Raw genomic sequence first — 25,943 nt, 5'->3', positions numbered from 1 at the left:
ATCTAATACCTTCAAAAGTGAACTTATAATCAAGTCACCTCCAAGGTAATTAAATTCTTGGTAGAGATACAGTGTTACAAATACTAAATTAAAAAAATTTATACCCAGCTCTAGGATGGATAACCCCCAAAGGATGATTCTCAAGAGGAAAGAGCTCCAGCTGTTTTGTTCAGTGTTATTTTCCATCCTTAGATAACAGTTTCCAGCCTTTTATCACTCCATACCAGTGTTAAATTCCTAGCTCATAACAGTCAACTAATATATTATAGGACCCACATGTATCATATCAGCAAGCAGCAGTTTGTTAACTAACTTCCAAGGGGAGAAATATAATTATTCTAAGCGTCCCTCTTGATGCTACTCCCTCTCAGGAAAGCATCACCTCACAAACAAAGCAATAATTACAATCACCATGCAGTAGCCACCCACTGCTCTCAGCAACATCTTGTAACTGCAAAACAACCACCCCCAAAGGCAAATTACAAGTTGACTTGAAATTCAGACAATATCTTTGTGCTGCCTTTTAATCTGTGTATGGGGAGAAAAGAGTTGGTTTGTTTTACCGTAACACGTGTGACACTTTACTTCATTGCAGTCTCTGCTCTGGAAAGGTGATGTCCTAATGACCTGATCCCACAGCTACACAGAACTCACAGTGTGAACAAGTGTTGCAGCACCTGCAGCCCAAAGGTAAGGCTCCACAAGGGAGAAATCATGTGTTGAACATAATTTAGAAGGAGAAAGAACATGATTACCCAAGCTTTATTTCAAAATTACTGCTCAAACCAATCCAGGCTCTTTCCTAAGCTTGGGCAGCTGACCAGAGTTCCACTACCATTTTGAGCTCAGAATCCTGTAGTAGTGAGAACTACATATAACAGGGAACTGAGGGGCAGAGCTGGCTAAGGAGAGGCACCTATCTCAGCACCTTGTGTTTTCATTTGCAGATATATTTACAGATATAGATAGGAATTATCTATAAAGTGAAGTTATTTAATAGCTGAGAACATATTCAAAACTATAAGAAGGGTAAATATCCCCTCAAAACAAAAACCTTCATAGTGCAATTCTCCGCACACTACCAAAACACACAAAAAGAGCAAACACACCACGCACAGACATATAAAAATCAACCAACCCAAACTCCTGCAGATTGACAAAGCCCATTTCCTCCAAATTGCTAGTACAGGCTGTGATCCTACCACAAATTGAAGACTTGAAGAATCTGAGGCTTTAAAGCAAGTTATTGTTCAAGGATGATTTAAAGTCAGAAAATTGAGATCTGAGAATGCTCAAAATACCTCAGTTGACGTGTAAACATCAGAAAAAGAGGAAAATTCCAGTGGACTCCAGAGGAACCACTTCAGAAAAGTAGTTCTGTGGACTGCCACAGTCACACATCAACAACAAATATTCTCACCACAATAACACACATGAGGAGAATTGCCTTCTTACTAAATGCAGCAACTTATTTGTTTCTTTTTTAACTACTGGGCACAGTAAAGAGCAAATATTTGTAAAAAGGGATTGGAAATGGTGATAGGAATCAGCCTCCAGAGGGTGCACAGGGATCCTTGCCAAAAGGAAGCAGAGTCTTACTGATGAACAGTAATAAAACACTCCGCAAACTTTCAACTTTGTACCCTGTGCTTCTGAAGATGCTCAAAAGCCAATATAGAGAGTGCAATTAAGGAGCTATTTTGATCAGATACAAGAAGAAATACAACCCACACAATTTGAAGGAAGCAGCAAATATAAGCAGCCTCCTGCTGTACACATAAAACATAAGAGCTGTTGTTCAAAAAGACTTCATCAAGTTAGAAAAGGAGAAAAATGTTTGTACAAGGAAGGAAATACTCATGTCAAATGGTGTAATCAAGTTAGTGAAAATCAAGACTGTTGCACTGAAATATTCACTTTTTTTCCCAGGTGGTGTTTCCCACACAACCTACAGCTGAAAAGACAACACAGATATTTTCAGAAGCCTGTACTGAGAAGCCAGAGGAGTAAAATACTGCATAAGGACACTGATAAGCCCAGTATTCCAAGTGTACTAAGATTTAAAGAACTCCCAAGAATCAGCATATGTTCTTATTTTTTACCAAGCCTAAATATTTGCAGCGCATATTTATTAAAAGTCAGTGATAACACTGAACATTGCAAACTCCTTTCTGATGGAACAATCAACAAGGCAAAACAATTCTCTACTTTTCTTACCAGATGCCAGCAGCTTAAAGTGCCTTAGATAAACTACCACAAGGTTGGCAGCCCTTGCTGAGGAGCTTATTTAGAACCTTCTATTTTAAAAACAGCCTTTTCCAAACTTTGGGGTGTACTGCTCTGGAAGAGGGCAAAAAGACTGTGGGAAGAATAGTCAGGAGACATAAGCAATCCTTCCTTATCCAAAACAGTTTAACTATGGCATGGGTTAACAGAGGAGAGGAGGGGGATAGCAGAGTGTGAATGGGAAGATTCACCCAGGAGCAGAGCATGGCGCAAAACAGACCCAGAGGAATGACAGATACTTGAGATTAGCCTGAAGTAGCTTCTTTCATCCATATGAGATGTCTTCAAATTTTGCAAAGGTTGAGCATGAAAGGCATAGCTGTGGACCAGCTCTTGTTGCTACAGATTACACTGGACCCTCAAGACTTTCCAGCAATAGATACACATAACACATGTGCCAAACATGTGAAAAGAGTCGGGGCAGATGTGTTTGTAAAGCCACACTGTTCAGCATAAGAAGCCACATCAGTTAAGCAATTCCGCATTCCCAAGAAAAAGCCATCTTCAGCCTCCTTTCTTGCACCACAGATTTCAGGCAGCATTTCAAAAGACAGCCTTGAACCAGCACCCACCCAAATGTAGCAAGCTAAGGACAAGTTAAGACCAGCATCAGATTTACATTACGTTTTTCTGCCTCACATGTTGAACAACCTGTCCACAACTCTGTCATTTCGTAAATTCCATCCCCATCTCCCTCACTCCGCCAATAAAAACCATCTCAGCAATTTCCCTCCTGTCACTCACCTCCATGCTGCCCTCCAAGCACGCCCCCACTCCAGCAGGCAAAGCGGCCCCACCTTAATGCTTCCCCCACCAAGCTCACACACCCTGTCTGCCCTGTTCATCTGCTCCTTCCACAGCAGTTACACACTGGTAATTACCTGCTTGCACCTTGCAGACAGCCCTCATTTCGACTGCAAGAACCGGTCTATTAGCATCACCCTCCACCTTTATTGCTTGTTCCACCAGATCAGTCTCTCCCGTAAAGCTCTGATGAGTCATTCCATATTTAAAGGAATATGTTCAATAATTCCACACAGAGATTAAAAACTCAACAGAGAGAAGAGGAAGAATCAAACAAGCCGCTCTGTATATTTGCCTCCACGAAACCTAAAACAGTTCTTGGAGAAAAGGTTGTGAGAGGGAAGGACAGACTTTGAACACGAGTTTGAAAAACTGGCTGAACAGGATTTTAGTCATGTAGCTGAGAGTACAAAGAGACTGAAGAGACATGTTTTGCCAGCAGCAAAGCTGGATGAAAGCCAGCACAAGCTGCTGTGTTTTTTACAAATGAATCCCAAGGGACTAAAATAACAGCCCCCTTCGTGTTGCCTTAAATATAGCTGAACAAAGATGTGGATGTTAGAGAAACAAGAAGATTCTTCATTAAGCTTTTTCTACTGTTATGATGCACGAAACACTAAAATAAACATCTGTCTATTTAGATATTCTCATTTCCCTTACTAAAAATAGCTCTCATCCTTGAGAAAGGCCACTGCATCTGTGCTGTATCTGTGCCTGGCATGGTAATGAAATACTCAGATAATTCAGTCACAGAATACACCCATGCTGTCAAGCAGAACCTGTCAAACAAACTTGGTGTTTCCTAAAACACCAAGGTACTCTGGGGAATTCTCTCTTTAAATCTCCTCTGAGAAATAACAGAAAATTCAGCTACCTCTGACTCATCAGATTTCTAGCAGCTCCCAGTGAATCTGTCAAACAGGACCCTTTCCTTTAGTCATGCACAAAATTTGTTTTGCTTCCTTTGCTTCTTTTGGCCCTACTGACCCATTACAGCTAAGACAAGACAAAATCATTCACAGATATTCAGAATTAAAGGCATACTTGCAGTTTGACCAGGTCTGGGATGTTATGCTAAAGTATAACATAAAAAAAAACCAAAACAAAACAACAGTTTAGCTTGTAGTCCACACTTAAGCTAGATGTGAATCTATTTTCAAGTAGAAAGGTGAATTATTATATTTATCAATGTTTTTTGCACAAAGAATAGTCCTCACAGTGTAGGGATCTGGTTTCAAATCAGTAGTATAAACAGGATGTTACTAAACTGCCCAGAGTTTACAACTTGGTGATTGAAGATCAATACATGGTCTACTTTCTGCCAAATCATCATATCAAAAAGCACTTATTTTTACTTCCATGCCATCTTTATAGTTGAGTGGGGGAATAGATCACATCTGGTCAAGTCAAAACTAGAGACATGAGACAGAGAGCTGATATTTGATTTGGCTTAAAGCCTGTCAAAAGACTTTGAACAGAAACCAGTTCTAGCATTCTACATCAGTGTTTTGCAAAAAGGACCGAAGCAAACAAAACAAAACAAAAGCCACTGAAACAAACCAACCCCACATACTAAAACTTTTTCAGGAGTGATATCTTTTGGTCATTATTAAAAGGAAAACTCTCAGGAAGAAAATTAGAAGAAATGTTGTTTTGTCTCACTTAGGCCCATACCTTTGGATACATTCCCTTGAGCTTAAAAACCTCTCACATTACTAAAATGGAACTGTCATAGAGAAAGTGAAAATAAGACTCCACAGATCTGTAAAGTACCCTGAGATGAAAAAAGTTTTATCTGAGTGCACATAAACGTGCACTGCTTACATCTCCTTTGCGCAAACCTATGACTAATGCCATACTGCTTATAACCATGGATGTTTTCCAGTCTTACTTCTATTAAAAAGAAAAAAATCATCATCACTTATTAGACATTACTGCAATTCACAACATTAGAGCTTTAGACTCTCTTTTAGGCCTTTGGTGTGAGTCATTCTTTGCTTGTAGCACAGACCATGTAACAATGATGAGTGCCCTTTCAGCTAAGAGCAGCATGGAAAACAAAGGATAATCTTCAAAAAGATTTCTCTGAAGGTTTTCTACTCCCAGTTCTGTTTCAACAGGCAAAGGTACTGCAGTTGTTGCCTCAAAACCTGACTTCATGCTAAGTCCTCTACAACTGATTGCCAGAGAACACCCAAACCCAATTATACAGGTGCAGGTGCGGCTCCTGAAAGAAGATTTCCAGGAGTTGAACAATGAAAGAGGCTGCTGAGAGAAGATGTAGATTCTTCATCATTGAAGATACTCAAGACCCAAGGGGACATGGTCCTTGGCAGCCTGCTCAAGTGTCCCTACTTTCAGGGCTCGGGCTAGATAACATCTACAGGTGCCTTCCAGCCTCAGCTGCTGTGTGACTCTCACCTCTCTGGATTCTGTTTTGCCTGCTCTGCTGCTCCACTAAAGGTCAGGACACCAATGCCAGCATGGTGTGTACATGAGGGGCAGGGGGGATGTTTGGGAAAGGACATGTTTCTGGGATGGGAGGAAGTGAAAGAGATCAAGAGATGAGATGCAGCCAAATCTCATTAATAGAACCTGTGTGCCACCAAAACAGAAGCAAGAATGGAGCACCACCGAGAAACAACATCCAACAAACCCTGAAGTCTGTCTGAAGACCTAAAGGATCTAATTCAGCATGAGAAAACTCAAAAGTAACAAGCCATGGCTTTGTATACAAAGCTTGCACACACACAAAACATACCATGACATGTCAGCCTAGGGAAGTATTTTCACTTGGACTTTGTGCCTCAGCTCCTACACCCATGAGGGTTTCACGTTTATTTACAATACTCTCCATGGGCAGTTTTCTGCTCCTTCACTCTTCAAACCCTGGTGATAATGTCAGCCTTATCCATGCAATGGAGGAATTTAAAGCATGTCAATACTACTGGGAGGTGTACAGACTGCATTTCAGCACTATTTACAAGTATGATAACCTTTTATTGTGCTGGGTAACTTTTTAAACAGAGAATCCTATAGTAAGCCCTTGCCTTTGTTCATCTGTTAACTGATATTCCACATGGCTGATAATGGATACATGGTGACCTTGTACTGAAATTGCTGTATGGAAAAAAAAAGTAAAAAGTATAAGTCTCAGTGTAGACACAAGCTACAAATAATTTTTTTCCCCTTCTAGCTAAATAGGGAAAAAAATTACTGTATTTAGACACCATTCACACATAAACATGAAAAAAACATTACCCCTGGGTTTTATTTTTTTGCAGGGCAAACATGCAGGAAATGACAGAGGCAGCCCAGATCCATTCACTAGAAATGTTCAAAAATAATATTGCCAGTTGATTTCTCCAATTAGGAGGAAGGCAATTATTTGCTCTACTGAACACTAATGTCTGAGATTATTTAGTGACTGCAGACTAGGCTGGACAAAAGCATGGGTTTCATTTCCATCTTGCCAGAGAATCTAATTTTGCTGAATATGACCAGTCAAGTTACAGATCACCTTATGCCTCTTAATGGCCTATAACCTGCATTAAATAACAGAATGAGTAATCAGTCACAAAGGCCACCATAAATGTACTCAAGAGACACATCTACATAGTAGCCAAAACCAGTTAAGAGTTTCCATCCATCTTTGGAATTTGCAAGTGTAAGAGCAAGTTTGCCCTACTAAGTCTCAAGGAGGGCAGGATGTGGCACTGAGCTTCAGGCACTGTAGACTGCCTTGTCACCAAGTAAATTACGCTGCTTTTTACTACCTCTTAATCTGCTGTCTCTGCATTCTTTCCTGAACAGAGGTCCAGACCAGGTACTGCACATCCTGCTGCTTCTCTAGATGTTCCAAAGCAGTTTCCTCCACACCAGCTGCTCATATAGACAAATTCCTGTTATTGCCTCTCTCTTAAAGAACAGAACTAATCCTTTTCCACCCATGGCATGAGCCAAAGGTGACAACAGAGTCTCAACTATCCTATGCCTGGAGTTCTGCCATGAAATTCCAATCAGAAATCTTAAAAAGAAGCAGCAGTTGAAAAACACAGAACTGTATTTTTAAATGTATTTCTGATATTCACTTTTATTTTTTACTTTGTTGGGAAGCTGAAGTTACAGGAAATAATACCACCTTGTCCTCCTCTATGCTGTCATCTCCCAGGTTACCACAAGTCTCTCAAGACAGAAAGGCACACAGCCTACAGACACTTCTTATAATTACCTTCTTATACTGCAAGACTTCAAGGGAGAAAAATGGAAGGTATTCTTCAAGTTTATTGCATCCTTCCAATCAACAAAATAAAGTCCTTTAAAATTCATTATACTCCTTCAGAATTAATAGAGGGACTGGAAACTTTAAACTTACATGGTGAGAGTAGCCTACAGCTAATTTCCTGCATAAAAATAGGTTTGTTAAGCGCTGTTCAGCAACAGGTAGAACATGAAATACAGAAACAGAGCAACAATTGCCATGGTTTGTCTGTCCAGTGACCGTCTGTGGGAGCACAGAAAACAGACCATCATGACTCAGGGCTGTGATAAACTGTCTTAAAGATGAAACTTCCACATTATTTCTTTCTGTGGTTCATTTTCTTTGGGACTGGGTCTTTGTGGGACAAAGTAAACAATAGCTAACTAACTGTTTTAATTCTTCCTAGGAAAGAATGCAAACATCTAACCTTCTGCCATGACAAAGATCTGTCCCAGCCATGCCACTTGAGCATTTTATGACCATTTTTGATTAATTATTTCTTAGATGGAAGTTTGCAACATCAGATTATTTGCATGCTTTCCAGCTATGGTATCTACAGCATCTAATTCAGGTAATGCATTAAGCATAGAAGGCAAGACCATGGCTCAGGCCATCTGAATGTCACAGCAATCAGATCACAGGCTTTTATCTTCAAAAGCACAACCTGATTTAATAAGAGAGTGTTGAAATATGCAGAGTACTCCACAAATAAGCTACTTGAAGTAAGCCTTGTGTAAGATAAAGCGCCCCAGTCCAGCAACATAAGAATTTCAGAGTTTGTAGACTTACTTTACTACTACATTTTGTGTCAGGAATCTGCTAAATAAAGAAACACTTACTGAGATAAACTAAGTTTTCACTTTAAATTAATTTGTGTGAAAGAGGCCATAGCTATCAAAACCAATAAAATAATGCAAAAATATGCATATCTTGCAAAACATTTTATCATTTGTTAGCAGAGACTACTCATGAGTCTGAATTTAAACAAAAAGAAAATTGTGAATACTACTAATACAAAAAAAAAATCCCTACTCTGTCAACCTTTTACCTACATTTCAAGCAGGATTACAATGGTGCCTCACACTCCTCACAGACTGCTTGCTATCAGCTCAACTCACAGAGCAAGTCATTACAGCCTGAAAGACAAGGTTGAACATACTTTCCAAACTCTAGGTTTTAATTAATGCCATGACTGCAATATTTCCCAAAGTCTTGATATAAGCACAAGCTCTCTCTCAGTGCTCTATACCTCCCCCACTCCCACTTACCTCTGTTTCAAGGACAAACTTTCATTAGCAATGTGATCTTTAGCACTGGCTCTATTGACTGTAATGCTTGGTACTGTTCTATTTACTCAACACTACCTCATTGTTTGTAGTGCAAGCTTAACCAGTTGTAGGAGAATAGCCAATGCCTGCAAAATTAAAGCTTTTTTTTTCCCAGTAGGTTGTTTCTCAAGTTGTTTTTGTAGTAATATGCAGGGAAAGTAAAAAGATGAGGCAACATCAAAAGAATGAAGAGACACCCATCATCCACAATCCAGTTTCCTGCATGATTTTCTCATACTCCTACCTCTCCATTAAACTTACACTGTAAGAATATCATAGGCATAGACTTTCCTGAATAACAGCCTTGAGATCTATGAAGTATCTTTGCTTATATAAGAATCCAAGTGATTCTTGATCAAATCCTTACAAATATCAGCAAAAGAAAGTCAAACTTTCTTAAATTCACTTTGCTTTGCTCCCTAAATGGGGGAGTGTTCCCTTTCTTGTCACAAATACATAAGGGACAAGTGGAATTAGATCCCTAAATCAGTGTTCCTTCAATCTCTTAAACTTCCAAGTCACAGATTAGGGCAAGCATCAAGAATTGGTTATGACTGATCTAAGGAAAAACGAGAATAAGAAATTAATAGAGAAATTATGATTTTAGCAGTTCACAACTGAGTAAGATCAAAACTTACACTTGGCTTTCCAAGGGATTCAGACCTCCCCAACACAGAACAAGGACATTAATGGCAACACTATTTACATGTTGTTTCCTCTTACAGACCTATGTCCTCCCTTTCAAGTAACTTATTGTTTCCAAAGCAAGTTCATTGTGACAGAAAAGACTTGACATGAGTTTGTCTGAATGTGAAGCAAATTGCAGCTTTGTGTGATCAAACCTTAGCATGAGACTTGTAGAGAAAGGGTGTTGATTTATATTTTCTTTTGTTTCTTTAAGCACACCAGAACAGCACTTTTCTTTTGCACTTCATATTTACAGGATGCCATTTCACATGCCTTACAATAAGCTAGTCCATCCTGTGTAAGTTTAACTCTATTGTAAGAAATACATTAAGACACTCAAGTCATCAATTAAGCAAAGAGCAAAACTCTGTCACAGTCATATTCTTGTGACAACTCTGTCTTTCCAGTTCTAAATCTCAAGATCCCCTTCCTATCCAAGGGTATTTCATTCAAAAGGTTTGGTGTGTTATTTAGTGTCTTGTGTATTTCCTAAGATGCAAAGGAAACTTAAATTAACTTTCAGCTACAATAAGACCTAGCTACACAGCAAAACTTCCACAGGCTTTTTTTTTTTCACTTTTATTTTTCAAATTGCATTGCTATAGTTCTACTTCCCTTTTAGTGCAATTCACTGCAACAGACTTACTTATCAGGAAAACAAACACCTTTACAGAAATTACAGCAGAATTAATTTCACACACTGCCAATGTCTACACAGCTCATTATAATGTTAAAGCAATTCTTATATTTCTCCAGAATAAGAGCCAGAGAATGGAAACCCAGTAGTTAAGTCCTTTCATTTTAAGCTAGCAGGTGTCCAAAATCACCAGAGGAGCCAAGTTTTTGCAAAAAGGAATACAACTGTCCCTTAATCTTAAGTTTCTTACCAATATTTTAGTGCTAACAAAATATCCCTTTCTCAATACCTTTTGCCACACTCTGCCCACTGCACCTCTACAAAGAAAGGTAGCAGGAGGAAAGAGAAACTAAAATATTTTGAAATGGAAGTTTGGGGGAAGTGGGAGAGTTGGTTTTACTTGTTTTGTCACTCATCACAAGGGGTGAGCATTTGAATTTCAATTCCCAATACCTTTTGCATAATATTTATCCCATAATTCACAGCTACCTCCACAGCATGTGGATTTGATGAATGAGGGACAAATTAGTAAAGCAGCTGTTAATAAATGAAGCAAGAACAAAGGCTATTGTATAGAATTACTCTGGAGTAAGTTGTCAACAGTGTAAAGAACATCACCACAGATTTACCAGAGCAAAGCACTGAAATGTGGATTGTAGAACAAACATGACTTCTGACTCAGTACTCTCTTAGGACACTTCAAGTTGTCTTTCAGAGTATCCAATTTTCCCCCCTACTATTGGAATAAGGTTGCAGCTAACAGAAATGGATCAGGCAGGAAAACAACGTGGTATCTCTGGAGGTTTTTTGCAAAGCAGCAACTATTATGAAGAAAAAAGCTTTTCCAGAGCAGACAGGAGATGGAAAGACATGAATGTGAGGGAGAATTACTGTTTATGTTTCTAATTAAGAGACACAACATTTCCAATTTTAACCATAGAAATGATAAAACAAGATAGGGCTGACATGATGCTCCTAAAAAACTAATATTCAATCAGCACTTTTAGTTTTGGCCACAACACTGCTTTACTAGCAGTATCAATTCTAGAATCTGTGCATCACTGTGGAACCCAACTGCTCAGCAAAGTGCTGCAACACTTTGACAGAGACCTTGCCCTCATTTGGCAGCACTCAGCTACCCAAGAACTTCTGCATATAACTTAAGAGCATTGGTTTATGAAAAAGGGGGGAAAAAAATCAAGTAAACCAACATATAGATTGAGGAAGTGTGCAACCCTTTCAAAATGCTACCAGAGGAAGCAAAAAACAGCACAGGTTTGCAGACAATGCAGAGTATCCACAGAGTTTTCTAAGCTGCTTCCATGTTAACAGCAAGAACAGAAACAAGAACTGCAGATATAATTACTGTCAAAATAGTAGAATACAAATCATAAACTCATTTAGGTTGGAGAAGATCTTCAAGATCATTGAGTCCTACCATTAACAGTGCCAAGCTGAACACTAAACCATGTCCCTAAGTGCCACATCTACACATTAAAATCCTTTATGCTTCATTTATTCCTCAGCCATTTTGGAAAACCCTGACAATAACTCATTAACATGTTTCTAGTGATTTTTTTCAGTAGCTACTTAGAGCAAGTTAGAGGAAAGAAGTTCAAAGTCTCTAACGATCATGCAATCCACCAATCTTTGTAATAAAATGCTTCTATCCTCTGTTTTGCTGTCTTTCAAAGACTTAAAAAAAAAAGAAGCTGCAAGAACAATTTCAAGACAAATTAAAGTATTCAGATATAATATTATAGCTGTGGAAATATCCAAATGTGTTAGTGACACAGTGTTCAAACACAGCACAACATCAATCCCTGTGAAGACAGGTACCTCAAGCTATTCTCTAAGGTCATAGTAAAGTTTATTTGTCCATATATGCTAATTCACCCAGACTTGGTAATTTAATGTTACTGTTCAACTTCACCAGGAAAAGTAGCAACACCTGCTATATTAAAAAGCCTACTCATCCTCAAACCACTGGGCCAAATTATTCACTCCTCATGAATATTGGCACTTCTAGTTTTAAGAGAAGACAGCCCAGGTAGCCAATACTACCACATTTTTATACCTATAAGGAAAAAAATATGCAGCTTTAGACCAACTTCTTTATGTAATTCTCAGTTCATTCTCAAGTGAAATGTACCTAAATACTGGAACAAAGCAAAGGAACCTTCCTATTTCCTAAAGAGAATACTTGAGGAATTCAGATAAAAAGTTTTGCAGCCTTTGGAGAAGGTAAGGTTGCTGCTTTTCCACACAACCCAACAGAACATAAAGGTTGCCAGTAACAAATAGATTTACATGATCCACATATGTATATTTCTGTATACATATATACATATATAATATACATAACAGAGGCACTGTTTGTGCTATCAAGTCTTTTCTGGGTTTTTTAGAGGGAACAGATTTGAGTGTTTGAATAATAATGCAGTGGGACACAGAGCTGGGTAGCACTGAGGATTTGCAAAGGGAAAAATAGTTTACCTATACCATCAACAACAGAATTACAACTATGGTTCTGGAACAAGAGTTAGCTATAGCGAAAAAAACCCCAAAAATCTACACTGTAACATCCTACAGCTACAGGAAGCATTAGCACATCCTTAATTCCCCACAGTAAATACTGATGATATTCCAATATTAAGTGTGCCACATAATTTAACCAATGCTCATCTAATTTTGTCAATGAAAATAGGGAGTTATTCCATGTTAATAGATGTAAAAACTCCACATAAGGCAACATGTATACAGGACACTCAGCTGTCCTTTAAGAGCAGGAATTTATCACTTACCTGCCCTGACAACCTGAAGGCCCTTGTGTGTATCAGGAAATCCCCATCACTCACTGCTGATGCCAAACCAAGGCCACAGTTTTACATAAACTGCTCAGTGCCCTAACTGTCTTAAAATGCTACCCTCCTTTCACCCACACCTTAGTGCTACAGCTGCCCTCAGGAAAACTTCCTAATCTGCCACATGTGCATGTGCATGCAGACAGTACCACTCCAAACCAGAGCTGGCTTCAGCTCAGAACAGTGTCCTGCTCCAGTTCAATTTGCAGCCCCAAAAACTTTTGTACTGGCAGAGTGCAGGTGAGGGAGGTCCATGTAGCAGCACCTGCCTAAGTGAAAGGTGCCACTGGAGTTTTCATACAACAGCAGCTTGAGCACAGAAATAGCTTCAGCTGGTATCACCATCAAACATGTTGGATCATGAAAACACAACCAAAGGGTGTAGTTTCACAGGACGTGAGCTTGGACAGCAAAGCAGTTTAGAAGATCCCACCCCACCTGCTCGTTTCAGTGATCCTGTTTACAGCACAGCTTCACAAAGGGTTTTACTGACACAACAAAAGATGGCAAAGTCTGGCGTAGGGGCAGGAGGGAAGCTGGCTTCACTGCTGAAGCCAAATCTTGTGAAATGACACCCCAGGTATTTGTTGTGGAAAGAACAGCCTGTCTAGTAACATTTGCCAAAGGTTTACCAAACACCTGCTCCAAAATGTCAGAACTCATACCCAGCAAATACTCCGAACTACAAACTCTGTTAGGAGTTTTACTGAGGGGATGCAGTCACCAAATAATCTGAAGTTGGAAGACCAACCATAAGACTCAAAAAAAAAACCCAAAATCACCCTGCATGTTCAGGTTTTTTTCTGCATTTTGAAGCCTGAGAAATATATTAAAATTAAATTCAAAAAATCACTCATGCAAAATGAAGGTGTGACAGCTGGCAAGAGAGCCAAGAAGACTTTCTGCTAGCACTTTGTGAAGAAGAAGCTGCAGAACAAGTTTCTCTTAAAAAAAGGCTTGTAACCGGTTTATCAGGTTAGAAGAATTCACGGGTTCTTCCGCCTCTCCCCCCATCCCATTTGTTTCCAAATGCTTATTTAGCCAGCTTGTTTCTTGCTGAATTTGCTGGAAATAAATTGCACCTGCAGCTCAGCTGGATAATCAATAGGCATCCAAACATGCTTGAGGCAACTGGCAATTTGCTATCACCTGATAAAGTGGCAGCCACTCAGTATTTTCAATTTGAACATTATTTATGGGAGTGGGGTGGGGGGAAAGGCCCAGCTTTGTCTTTCTCTATTTAAGAATATGAATCAAAATATTTACTGATATATTTGATCCAATATATTCAATCAGCAAGATTATGACAGTCTTGTAAAGAAATTTTTAATACTTAAATGTGAATCCATAGATTAAATTTGAATGTTTTCAATAGGTCCAAAAGCAAAGCCAGGTCTCACATGACAACCTCTCCCTTTTTATGTATATCATTCAAAGAAAGATGGTAATTACAGCTAAATACTGCAAACAGTTCTCCAAAATTATTAGCTCTTCCTAGACTTATCCTTTGTCAAGAAGACATGCAAATATTGCCTTGCAAAAGGAAAGTAACATGTCTTAAGGCAAGTCATGCTGATTCAGCCAGGTTTTCTGTATGAGAAGAATTAAGAAATCCACAACACTTTCAACTTCATATGGGAGCTTTAGCTTAGAACCCCCATGGCTACAATCATAGAAGCACATGAGGATGTCAGCTTTTTGATGACAGAGTAATGGGGCTGAGAAAAAGGCAAAGTTCATTTTGGTTTTGCTCTTTAAAAGTAAGGTTCCATTACTGCAAGGTTTCAGAGAGCAACCTGAAAATAATTACTCTCCCTTAAATGTTTGGAAACTGGGAAACTACAAAGCTACAGAAGTTAACTAGAAAAATATAAATAACATGCTAAATAAGCCAGTCCTGTGATTTGAGGATCTGAACAATGAAACCTGGCAAAAATGTTCCAGTAATGCAGGAAGAAAACTATTTCCCTTGGTAAGTGGTGTAGCTGATGCATGTTTAGAGGCTTAGATCACAGACTCAAGACAGTTCCAAACACTGGAACAAGAGATCTCCCACTTACTTTGTTAAATAAAAATCCTCACATTTTTGTACTCAGTAGCATTCTACAACATCTCAGTCAGCAGCTGTGAGTTTTCCATTACTGGCCCCACATCAGAGATAAGATTTTAATGCCATTTTGAACTAAATACATCAAGCAGGCTGCTCCCAAAAGATACACGTTTTACGACTTCAGGTAACTATTTCCCTGACATTTGTACGTATTTCCCCCCTGCAAAAGGAAATCACAACATTGCACATCACCTGTCAGAAAATACAGATGGATCCCATTACTGCAGTATTACCTATGGAATCAAATACTTGTAATCCTGGACAAGCACAGTATTTAAACACTTGCAACAAAACATATAGAACATACACTGCAGCAAACAGCTCGGTTACTGGGGGGCACTGTGCTTCAGAACCTTACCTTGTCAAATTACAACAACCAAAACTTATTGATAAGGAACCCTATTTTAGGATCTTTCTTAACACAAACTCAAGTAGTAAGCTGCGCAATATGCAACACTTGAAGAATATGAATTAAAATTGAAATGATGCTTAATTTGTTGAAGTGCCTGGTTAAAAGCAGAGTAAAGACTTGACCACAGATTACAGGCCTTTGGTAGACCCCATCATTGCTGGAAAAGTGAACTACACAGCAAAAGGAGACTCTCTGTGGTCAGGGAAATAACTCCAAACCCACAGTAGCTGATCTACTGTTTACCAGCCACAAATCACTGATTCAGAACCACAAAATGTTTGAAGTTGAAAGAGGCCTCTGAAGCATGGATAAAAGTTACAATGGATTTGTGCTCAGTGATTCTCACTTCCCTCTACGTGTAGAGACTAAGAACCCAAGTCAAAAGCCAGAAGCAGGCACCGAGACTTTCATTTACATGATTGAGATACGTGCTAAAGTGAGCGATTTTCAGCTGCATCATCAATTTTCCACCACAATCCAGGCAGGGTGTGGAAAGCTAATTTCACATGCTCTGTAACATTATCTCAAATCAAGGTACAAGTCTACTTCCTTTTCCTCCTCCTTTTCAAATAACCACTTCACCTACCTGTGCTTTTGCTAATCAAAATGCTTAACTGAAAAGAAAAAGAAAAGCCCTGTATGCGTTGTCACATACCTGACTCATCTTTAAAATACATGACGCAATTAAAATATTCAGTGGACTTGCCTTCAAAAATGCAGAAAAGGATCTACTATTAAAGAATATGGAATTTTTTTTGCAACCATTGCAAGTGGGAAGTTGAATTAATTCTCTTCTAATTCCCACAGGAATCAAGACACAGAGGGGAAGGGAGAAGAGTTTAGGTAAGGTGCGTTCCAAAAGACTTATGATGGAACTGGCCACATCACAACTGGCATCCAACAATTAACAGCAAAATCATTATTTAGTTGCAAAGATATGCAAACAAAAAGGAAAAAAATTGTTGTTTTTCAAGAGTCTCTACCCACCTACACACAAAGGTAGTATTTCTTTTTATTTGCTAAAGCAGACCCACCTACAGTGCAATTTACGGCAATAAGATACAATCTCTCATAAAGTACTGAGTATAATTAAAGTGTGTCTGTTATAAAGGTAAACAGTGTGTACTAGGCTAAGCTGTTCCAGATGTCTTTAGTGCAAGATCTGGGACAAGATCAAACCTGCAGCTGCACATTTTCTCAGGGGTTATTATGGAGCTTTAAAAAAAAAAAAAAAAAAAAAGGAAAAGCAAAGAAAAGAAAGAAAATCACCTCTCGGTCCTGGACTCCAGCAAAACAAATGCAAGTACAACAAATGCCGCTGCACCCAATGGTGACAGATCTTAAACCACACAGAAGTTACATGTTCAAAGATATTCACTCCAGAGTGTAGTGTTAAACATGTAGTATCAAAGAGGGTTAGGACCAAGTCTGCCAAGTTATCTGTGTCACCAGAAGTTACAGCAACATGAACCTGTTCTACTGCCTAAGCAAGTTTCTTGCTGAAACACACCTACGAATGATTCAGACAAGGTGTGGAAAGCCAGGTTTATATGTTACACAAAAATGCACTATTGTATTTTTCCATTCAAGCACATTTTGTGCATAGAAAGGACAATCAAAGCAAGCAAACTTTCGGGAACTGCATTACGTGTACACTATTTGCACTAAATTTTTTTGAAGTAACTTAAATCCTCTTGAGCTGTAAGTATCATACAAACTTATAGATTTACTGTCTCAGTGTCATATTAAATGAGCCAAAGAGCAAAATTACAGAAATCAGAAAAAATTCAAACCAAACCACTTAATAATCCACTAATTAGGCTCATCTGGAAAAGACTGATACACAACAAGCATATCTGATGTTACATGAAAGACTTTGAAGACTTCAGCTGACTTTAAGAATAACAAATGAGAAAAAGCAGTGAACCTGTAGATTAAAACATACCACGTGAAGCTTGAAAATTTGATTAGCTCTGCTTTATTAAGGAGTATTCTTACAGGCCTACACTTTCAAGGTTTAAGTCAAGCTTGGAATAAAAGCAGACCCATCAAAACAACCAGAGGTCAGATCTTCCAAGGATTTACAGCATCAGCTCAAATACTCTGGTATTGTACACAGGCGTTTCAGAATTATGGGAGTCCCATTTCAAATGGTTCAGGTCTCTTTTGGGTTAGCTTAAAAACAAGCTTGAAAACTTACTAGTGACTGTAAAGTGAAAGACAAAATTAAAATCTATTTCCTTTTTCAAATCCATTAAATCTCGTTCACAGGCTTCACCCTGAAGAGCCCCTGCTGCCAAAAGCAGCACCTCACCTGTTGAAGAACCCGGTCCAGTGGTTCAGCTTTGCCCAGTCCCTCTGGTGTTAAGCCACTGACTTCGCGACACTGGTCACTTAAATCCAAGTTGTCTGCTTTCACCAGGGATTTGTGTAGTGTCCCTACCTAAAAACATTTAAGAAATTATGGACAAAAGTGAGGAACAATCGAATTAGCTCTTTACAACAATGTGTTGAGACTGCAGAAAAATCAGAAAGGCGCAGTATCACCTCCCGATAAACGCCAGGAGAAAAGGCATTTGTCTATTTCACAAATCGAAACCTTTGGCCGCGGTTTCTCTCCCTCCCACCCAGGAGAGCCACGCTCTCTGCTTCGGACTATCCGAGTTCATTTTCATGGGAGGCCTTTTGCAGTTAGCACCAACTTTTGTGGGAGTTGTTAACTGCAAAGGGAAGATCACTCAACATTAAGGCAGTTTCATGAATCCACTAATGAAATTCATAGCCCTGGTTGTTTTATCAAAGCCCTTCATCTCTAGGGGGTTATTTATGATAGGGCTTTTGGGGAGAAAAAAAAATTAGAGATGACTTTTAGGTTGGCCCGAAAATTAAAAGAAGTCAATATTCTCTTAAAGGTTATCCAAACATTGGTTAAACAAACAAAAAGCAGGCCCAAAGGGTCCAACGGTGACCATGAGCCGCTCCCAGGGAAGCGAGCACGCTCGGAGCCACCCGGGGCAGCTTTTTCTTTTAAAGCTTCAAAAGTCCGTAGACATCCTCGAAGCTACACATGATTTAAGGCGGACGGGGCAGCGGGGTGTGGAAGCGGCCAAACTTTGTTTAAAAGCGCCTTCTTCCCTCCAGCCGGAACAAAAAGGAGCTTCCCGAGCGAGCGGCCGGGGCAGGCAGTGACCCCCGAGCCCCGCGCCTCCCTCCCTCGGTGCATTTGTGAAATGAACAAACGGCCGCGGGCAGGCGGCGAGTGGCCCGGAGAGCCTGCTCGCCCCGCGCCGGGAACGCGCCCTCGCCCCGGATATCGAAGCCATACCTTCTTGCTGTGTAGATCCACAACTTGCCACACCAAGAGAATTAGTTCCCTCTCATCCGAACCCAGTTTAGCCCCATATGCACCAGCTGTTGCCCCAAACAACACCACCAAAGAGTCACTGTGCGAAGCCGTCATGACCACAGGGGGAAACAACTACAATCAAAAGCAGAGGTCAAAAAAAAAAAAAGGAGAGAAAAAGAAAGACACACTAACAAACGAAAAAAAGAACAAAAAAAATCCCACGAGGCTCACCCCCTACCTCTAAGTAATCAAAGGGGAAAGGAGCGAACGAGGAGTCACAATATAAAGAGGAGAGAAAGAGCTATTTAGGAGGTTGGGTGTTTCAGAAAAAGAAACATGGAGAAAGCTAGCTCCCATCTCTACCTGTTCCCGGTGATTTCCTTCCCGGGGCCGATTGGGAGGTGAAATTAGCAAGCTGTGGGTTTCTTTCCCTCTGACATCATGGCAGAAGCTCAGCCTGGGCTTGGGCTTTTTTTTTTTTTTTTTCCCTCTCTCGTTTTTTTTCCCTTCCCTCTTCCCCTTCCCCTCTCCTGAGTTACCTGCCCTTGGTGCAGCTCATGTGACTCTAGTCAATCTCCCAAAGGGACAAGGCCATTGGGCCTCTGGAAAAGGTGTAGGAGGGACGGAGGGAGAATCAACGCCTGGCTGATCTGGCCTGATTGGTTTTTGAAGGAGATCAGAGGCAAACTCCCTTTCTCTCTTTAATTCTGCCTGCAGGAAGTGCCTGTACCTGCTTTCATTTCTGCGGGATCCGCCCGGCGCTGGGTGCGGGCACTGCGCGCTCCAGCCCGGCGTGCGGGGGCACAGGGCTCTGTGCGAGAGACCCGCTCCCATTGCGGGGGAAACCTGAAGAATATACGTGTACAGTTGCTAAAACAATGTTTGTGACGTAGCATTGAATTCCACGGAAGAAAAGCCTTTACCTGCTTCTCATTAATTGCCTTTTGTGCAAGTTGCCGTGGTGTATCCAGCTACCGATGCCAAGGTTAATGTGTAATGGAAGTGTAGTATTCCTCAGGGATTTTTAAGAGATATTACAGGCAGAGAGTACTTGGCATTTTAGGCCCTGTTCTTCATGTAGTTTGTAAAGGTGGGTCCCAGTAAAACTTTTTTTGTTGTTGTTTTGAGAAAGGAAGCATCAAAGAAGTTATGCAAAATAGCAATATAAAGCCATGCATTTTCTACTCTATAGCTGCTCAGTAAGGAACTGTCTCCTGGGTATTAACTGCAGTCCAAGAGGGACAGCTTTTCTTCACTCTTCTGTTTCACTGAGGAGACTACAATGGGAAATCACCACTTAGTTTAGCTGCTATGAAAACACTCCTCCTGCTCAACAGCAGCAGCACTAATACTTGTAACATTGTGGACTGAGACAATTTGCAGAGATACTGTCGAACTCAAATTGATTTTAAAGCAGAAAAGAAGATCAAAAGGCCTTTAAACTCTGGAAAATTATTATTTTTCCTGTTGCCACCACTGATGAGTTGCTAATGATTTTAAAGGCCAAATGCTGCACATTAGACTAGTCATAATTTTTCTTTTGTTTAATTAAGTCTTCAGTTTATACTTCAATATTAGTGTTGTATTGAAATAGCATTTTCACTGAATGAAAATTGGTGTTGCTATTTAGCTACTAATGTCTATCCTGGGAAAATGCAGAGCTGGGCACTTAGCTGTGAATATCTGATTGCTTAAATTATTAAATCACATTTTCTCATCTTCTTTTAACATTCTAATTTTATAATTGATTAATTATAGCAGTTATTGTGGACCTCCTTCTGGCAAACACTTGGTTCCCATGCTAACATCACCAGCAAGACTAATTCAATTTATTTCAGTGAAAATAAACTACATTTCAAGGATGCTGTCCCATGTGAAGTATCTTAGAATTAATGTGTTACAAGTATTTACCTGACAGAGGCCATACAGGAAATTTTGCACAGCTGCATCTCACTGAATATCACCAGATGGTTGCTAAACCCCTCTCAGCTGTTGTCTCTGCAGCTCAGGCAGCTGCCTGAGAAGCAATCCTGAAAATACATTGTTACAGAAAGGACAAATTCCTGAACATTAGAGATGAAAACTTTAATCTGTAACATGTATATATTAATATATTGAAACATTTTCAGCGTTATATTTTCTAGCATTGGTGAATTTATGCCACAGCTATATTTTCCTCTGCCAATGCATTTCTAGAAGTCCTTGGTAGAATAAAAACCAATTTCTATTCCTTTTGGTTACTTCTATCCTTTGGATATAGTGGTAATGAAACAGTGCAACAGACTGTTACTGAGTATGGGATTATTCTTATCCCTGAAGTCTGTAGTAAGAACCTTAAAAATGCATTTACTGCAACTGTGAGAACTGTTCCTCTTATCCCAACCCATTCCTTCCCTCCCAAACACACACATATATACGGGAGTGTTTGGAGGGAGGCAGTGTTTGCACATATAAGTGTAAACATAGATTTTTACTGTAGCTATGTTCACAGAAGAAAGTACCAGGCTGTTGCAATTCAGCTGCCCTCACGAGGATGCCATTTTGTAGCCCTAACATGTGAGTACTTCACACATAATGGGATTTTAATTAGCAGATTTCTATAGAAGATCATACACATGGTAAATTCTTGGCCAGGCTGACACATATGTTCACAGGTTCCAGTGACTTGGCACAGAGAATGCCAATACATATGTACTTGTCTTTAGGATCTATCTAAAGTGAAAGAAAAAGGATTGTAATTCTCTTAGAACAACATGTCAGATTAAAGTCCTCCTCAAATCAATGCCAAAGACCCTTAAAACTTACTTGAAATCTACACATGTTATCAAAGGTTGGTGAGCCCAAAAGCTTCTACACTTTTTACAATTACATTAGTTCATCTCATAAATTGTAGCCTCTCTGCCTAGAAAGCCCATCTGGTTTCTACTTGTAGACTATCTTGACTTATATAATTCTACTGTAACTAATTTAGCTGAACTGTTACACTAAATGAACTTAAAACATATTCTAAAATTTTTAAAAAAAATCCATAAATGCATGCTGGTCTTCCTGCGATATCACACATTTCAAAGTATCAGATTATGCAACTGGTTCCTCACTCACCTTCCATGCATAACCCTCCCATTCTCTGCCCTGAATTACACCAGCATTGTTATAAATTTAAAAAACATAAAGGAATGACATAATATGTCTCAACAGAACAGCAACAGGATACAGTTCCTGAAAAACACGTGGGACAAGCCCCTATACACTGAGCATAGCAAAGTTAATTTGTAACCAAGATCTTGCTGAAATAAAGAATCATTGCTCACCTTTAGCTTTAATCCTGGCAGGCATATTTATAGAGGTACTTATTTGTAGGCTCCATATGATGATAATGTCTCATAAATGTAACTGGGTGGAGAATAAAAGTTTTAAGATGGACATTCATTGTTATGCAAGCTCAGTACTGTGATTATTTTGTTTGTTTCTCATTAATCAAGCAATTAAAATTGCAAAATAAATCTGTTTTACAGTTAGATCACATGAGAACACTGAAGAGACTCAAAAGCATTTTGCTTTCAATGGATAAATCTGTAATGACATTTTCATTCTTACTATACAGGGAAGGGAAGGGAAGGGAAGGGAAGGGAAGGGAAGGGAAGGGAAGGGAAGGGAAGGGAAGGGAAGGGAAGGGAAGGGAAGGGAAGGGAAGGGAAGGGAAGGGAAGGGAAGGGAAGGGAAGGGAAGGGAAGGGAAGGGAAGGGAAGGGAAGGGAAAAGACAAGACCACCTCTTTTACTACATTATTATTAAAAATTCCTTATCACTGAAGTCCTTTTGTTAAAGCCTTATAAAAGGAGTATGAAACTTTGAGACATGAGATCTGGAGTAAAATCCTGACTGCATTTTAATCACAGAAATACCTCAATTACCTTTCAGGGAACCTAGAAGTCAATCTTCTGTTCTGAACAGATAATATTGAGAAGTTATTTGTCCTCATGAATATTTTACTCATCAGTTAAAAGGAGGGATATTATGATGATATTTAACCCTGCAAAATGGTTTGAAATATCCTGAGAAAAGTGAATTAACTTTGAAGTTGGTTCTAATTTCAAAATTTACCATGGTGGCAGGACAAGGACTTTGGACCAAAAGAGCTCTAGAGGTCTCTTCTAGACAAATTTTTTCTGTGATTCTGAAAAACAGAGATATTAAATTGAATAAGTATGGAGCCTTGGTGTTTATTTCCACAGTAGGGATAGTAGTAAGGTCTCTGCATGCCTCAGCATCTCCAAACTGAACTGGCACTAGAAGTTAAAGATCTGTAAGTGATCTGTAAGCAAATGTGAGAAGACATTTAGATTTCATACCCATTCAGACGTTTGCTCATGCATTGGATTACAAGGTGCTGCAGCAATATTTGCTGAAGGAGGAGTTTAGTGTAACCCCTGAAACATAAACCCATATGTAAAGAATTTTCTGGCATCCTTTCTTTAACAGCAAATGAGTGGGAAAAGGCATGGGAACAAGAGCTTAGCAGTGTTCTTTGATTGCTGTCCAGATGTTTGGAGAGATCTGATTTTTTGGTCTGCCAGGTAGGTCTGCCATGATTAAAATGTGCTGCAGAAGCCTTGAAATAATTTCCATTGAGATATCCACAAAAGCTCAGAAATATGCAGAAGAGCTTCAGAACTGTGGTTCTGATGGATTGTTACCCTGCAGATACCAGCACTATCCAGCCACACCGGCAGCATTCACCTAGAATCCTGTATCAGTTGGAATTTATTTCTGTTGACTTAAAGGTAAGTTAAAGCACAAAATCGGTGACTAGGCAAGATAAATTACTTCCCCTATTATTTTACATAGGTTCTCTTCTTTATGGGATGACAATCAGACCAGTGGTTAATCCTCAAAGGTTTTATACATGCTCAGCTCCTATTGGAGTATAGGTGTGAGCTGTTTAGCCAGTTTTGTCCAGATTACGCTTATTGGGCTTTGGAAAATTTAACCATTACTTTTATATCAAATATGTGAACAGATCAAGCATGCATGCATTGTAGTGTCTTTCATAAATATTATAGATTTACATCAAAGTTAACAGTTTATGAGCGATAAATTGGATTTCATTTTTCTTCCATTGGAAATAATGCTGTCTATCAAATAATTTACTAAAGAATTTTCTGGATTTAGAATCACTGAAATGATTGCTGACAGGGACTTCTGCAGATCCTTTTGTCCAACACCAGATTATTGCCAGCACTACACTGAAACTACCAGCGTTTTGTCCAGCTGTGTCTTGGAAACGTCCATGGATGACCTGTTCCAGTGCTGCACTGCATTGCTGATGAGAAACTTTCTCTCATTGCCAATCTGATCTCACTGCTAAATTTTTAAATAATTCACTGCAACTAGTTGAGACAGGATCTTTAAGCTGTGGTAAGTTAGACAAGCCATGTGATACCATTTATGTTACCTAATGAGATGAATATGCAAGTACTTCCTGACCCTTCCAATCTACCTTACCTGTGATTGAAAATTCACTTTGTGTGAAGCTTTGTTTCCCCTACAACCTGCCCAACTAAATTTTCATTGCAACTTGTTACTTTTTTTACTAGTCTCAGGTATAGTATAATGTAAGAAAGGAAGTTCAATGGAAAATAATCGTTTTGTGGCAGGTTTTTAAGCAAGACTGATGTTCAGTCTTAGCTCAAAACACTTCTATATACTAACCCATCCTCTCTTTGTACATTGAAAGGATACAGCAGTTTACAAGTCTGTCAGTGTGGCAGAATATCCAACAGTAAAAAATCTGCCTTTTAATGATAAAGTTAATTTAGTGAGTTACACAAGCTATAAAGGAAAAAAATTCTATTACTACCATCCTTGCTACCATCACTATCACCCCAGTGAATAGAGTAAAAATAGAAATTGATAACATAATCCACTGCAATAGCTAAAAGCCAAACTGCTCTCTATTATTCACTGGTATTTACATGCAATTAAATAGAATCATCTTCTTCATTAATAAAAAATAAAACTTATAATTACATATTTAAGGTTCAACAGGAAGAAGTTATATCCTCTTGTGAAAAGATCAATAGTTCAAGTCCTTATAATGGTAAATGAGAATGACCCAATGTCTACATAAAGCATTTAATTTGGGCCATTTTATACTTTATATTTAACAGAGCAACTCAGACACTTCCAGTCATAGGAGCAGCAAGCAGGAAATTCAGTGGTCCTTTACCCTTTTAGAAAACTTTTGTAACACTCCTTCAATGAATCTATGATATTCAACCTGCCATATTCCCACACAGGACTGCATTCACACTGTACAGCTAGAAAGTTCTCAGAAGTTCACCAGACCACAAAATCACTGATGTTTCAGAGTGAGAAGTGGCAACAGCCATCTGGAACATGGGATACCCAACTCCAGTCACCTGTGCATGTAAACATAAAAAACAAATAGACAACACAAGAAATGCAAAGGCCATTATCTACATCAAAAGATCTGCATTCTCTACACTGCTCTCACTTACTGAGAGTTGATAATCAGTGCTGCAATACAGCAGTGATGAAAGAACTGATCATCAAATACAAAGGACTGTATATTGGAAGTCCAAGTTATTCAAAGAAAAACAACTGTAAAATGTACACAATTAATGACGAATTTATGCAAGTGATATCTTCTCAAGCTTTCCTGAAAACTGATTGATACTGGCCTCATGAGATCATCTTGGCAGAAATGACTAATCTCTGTCTGTTTATTCAGATTGTACCACAAGCTCTCAGCTGACATAAAAACCTTGATAAAAAAGGAGGGTGTGTTCCTATAATATTTCATTCCCATTTGATTTAACTGTTCTGATATTTAACTTGTTTCTCCATTAGAATTTAATTAAACTTCTTTCACATACAGATATGCTAATATACTTCTTTTTCTCACCACAGTATAAACAGAAGTAAAATACAAATGCAAAATGTAAGCAAAACTTAACCACCTGTTGAAGTACTTAGGCTTTAAAAACATTTCATTGAAGCATTTTGTAAAATCAATTGATGAATGCAATTATGTGCATTCAAAACAGGCATGATAGGACCTATCATTCAATGATTTCCTGACCTTTCATCTTGATTATAATAATTTTGCTCCACTTCACTTCCACCACCAATTGTTACATACCTAGGACCTGACAGGGGGATTTCGAATGCACCCTATTGTCTTAT

At 39.1% G+C, this 25,943-nt stretch overlaps 1 protein-coding gene and 1 long non-coding RNA gene across 7 annotated transcripts in view; one reads left to right on the top strand and one right to left on the bottom strand.

Moving 5' to 3' along the window:
• The window catches only part of ESRP2 (epithelial splicing regulatory protein 2), a 43,986-nt gene extending 23,241 nt beyond the window's left edge, over positions 1-20,745 (bottom strand). For 5 of the 6 annotated variants that reach the window (XM_085071813.1, XM_085071817.1, XM_085071816.1 and 2 more), the window contains exons 1-3: positions 19,099-19,249; positions 18,715-18,867; positions 17,704-17,832 (exon numbers count right to left, since the gene is read on the bottom strand). In XM_085071813.1, coding sequence (XP_084927939.1) covers positions 17,704-17,832; positions 18,715-18,849 — 264 coding nt within the window. In that variant the 5' untranslated portion in view covers positions 18,850-18,867; positions 19,099-19,249. Of the gene's footprint in view, positions 1-17,703; positions 17,833-18,714; positions 18,868-19,098; positions 19,250-20,646 lie in introns of those variants that run through there. The other variant, XM_085071814.1, reaches the window with a different exon arrangement.
• Positions 17,240-18,628, top strand: LOC146432270 (uncharacterized). The gene is made up of 2 exons (XR_014854515.1): positions 17,240-17,495; positions 17,661-18,628. It is a non-coding gene; the product is annotated as an uncharacterized LOC146432270 (long non-coding RNA).
• Positions 20,746-25,943: the final 5,198 nt, after the last annotated feature.

This window comes from Lichenostomus cassidix, chromosome 11 (genome assembly GCF_008360975.1).
Source record: "Lichenostomus cassidix isolate B80296 chromosome 11, HeHo_3.0, whole genome shotgun sequence".
NCBI classification, from domain to species: domain Eukaryota; kingdom Metazoa; phylum Chordata; class Aves; order Passeriformes; family Meliphagidae; genus Lichenostomus; species Lichenostomus cassidix.
This window is presented reverse-complemented; position numbering and strand designations above follow the sequence as displayed.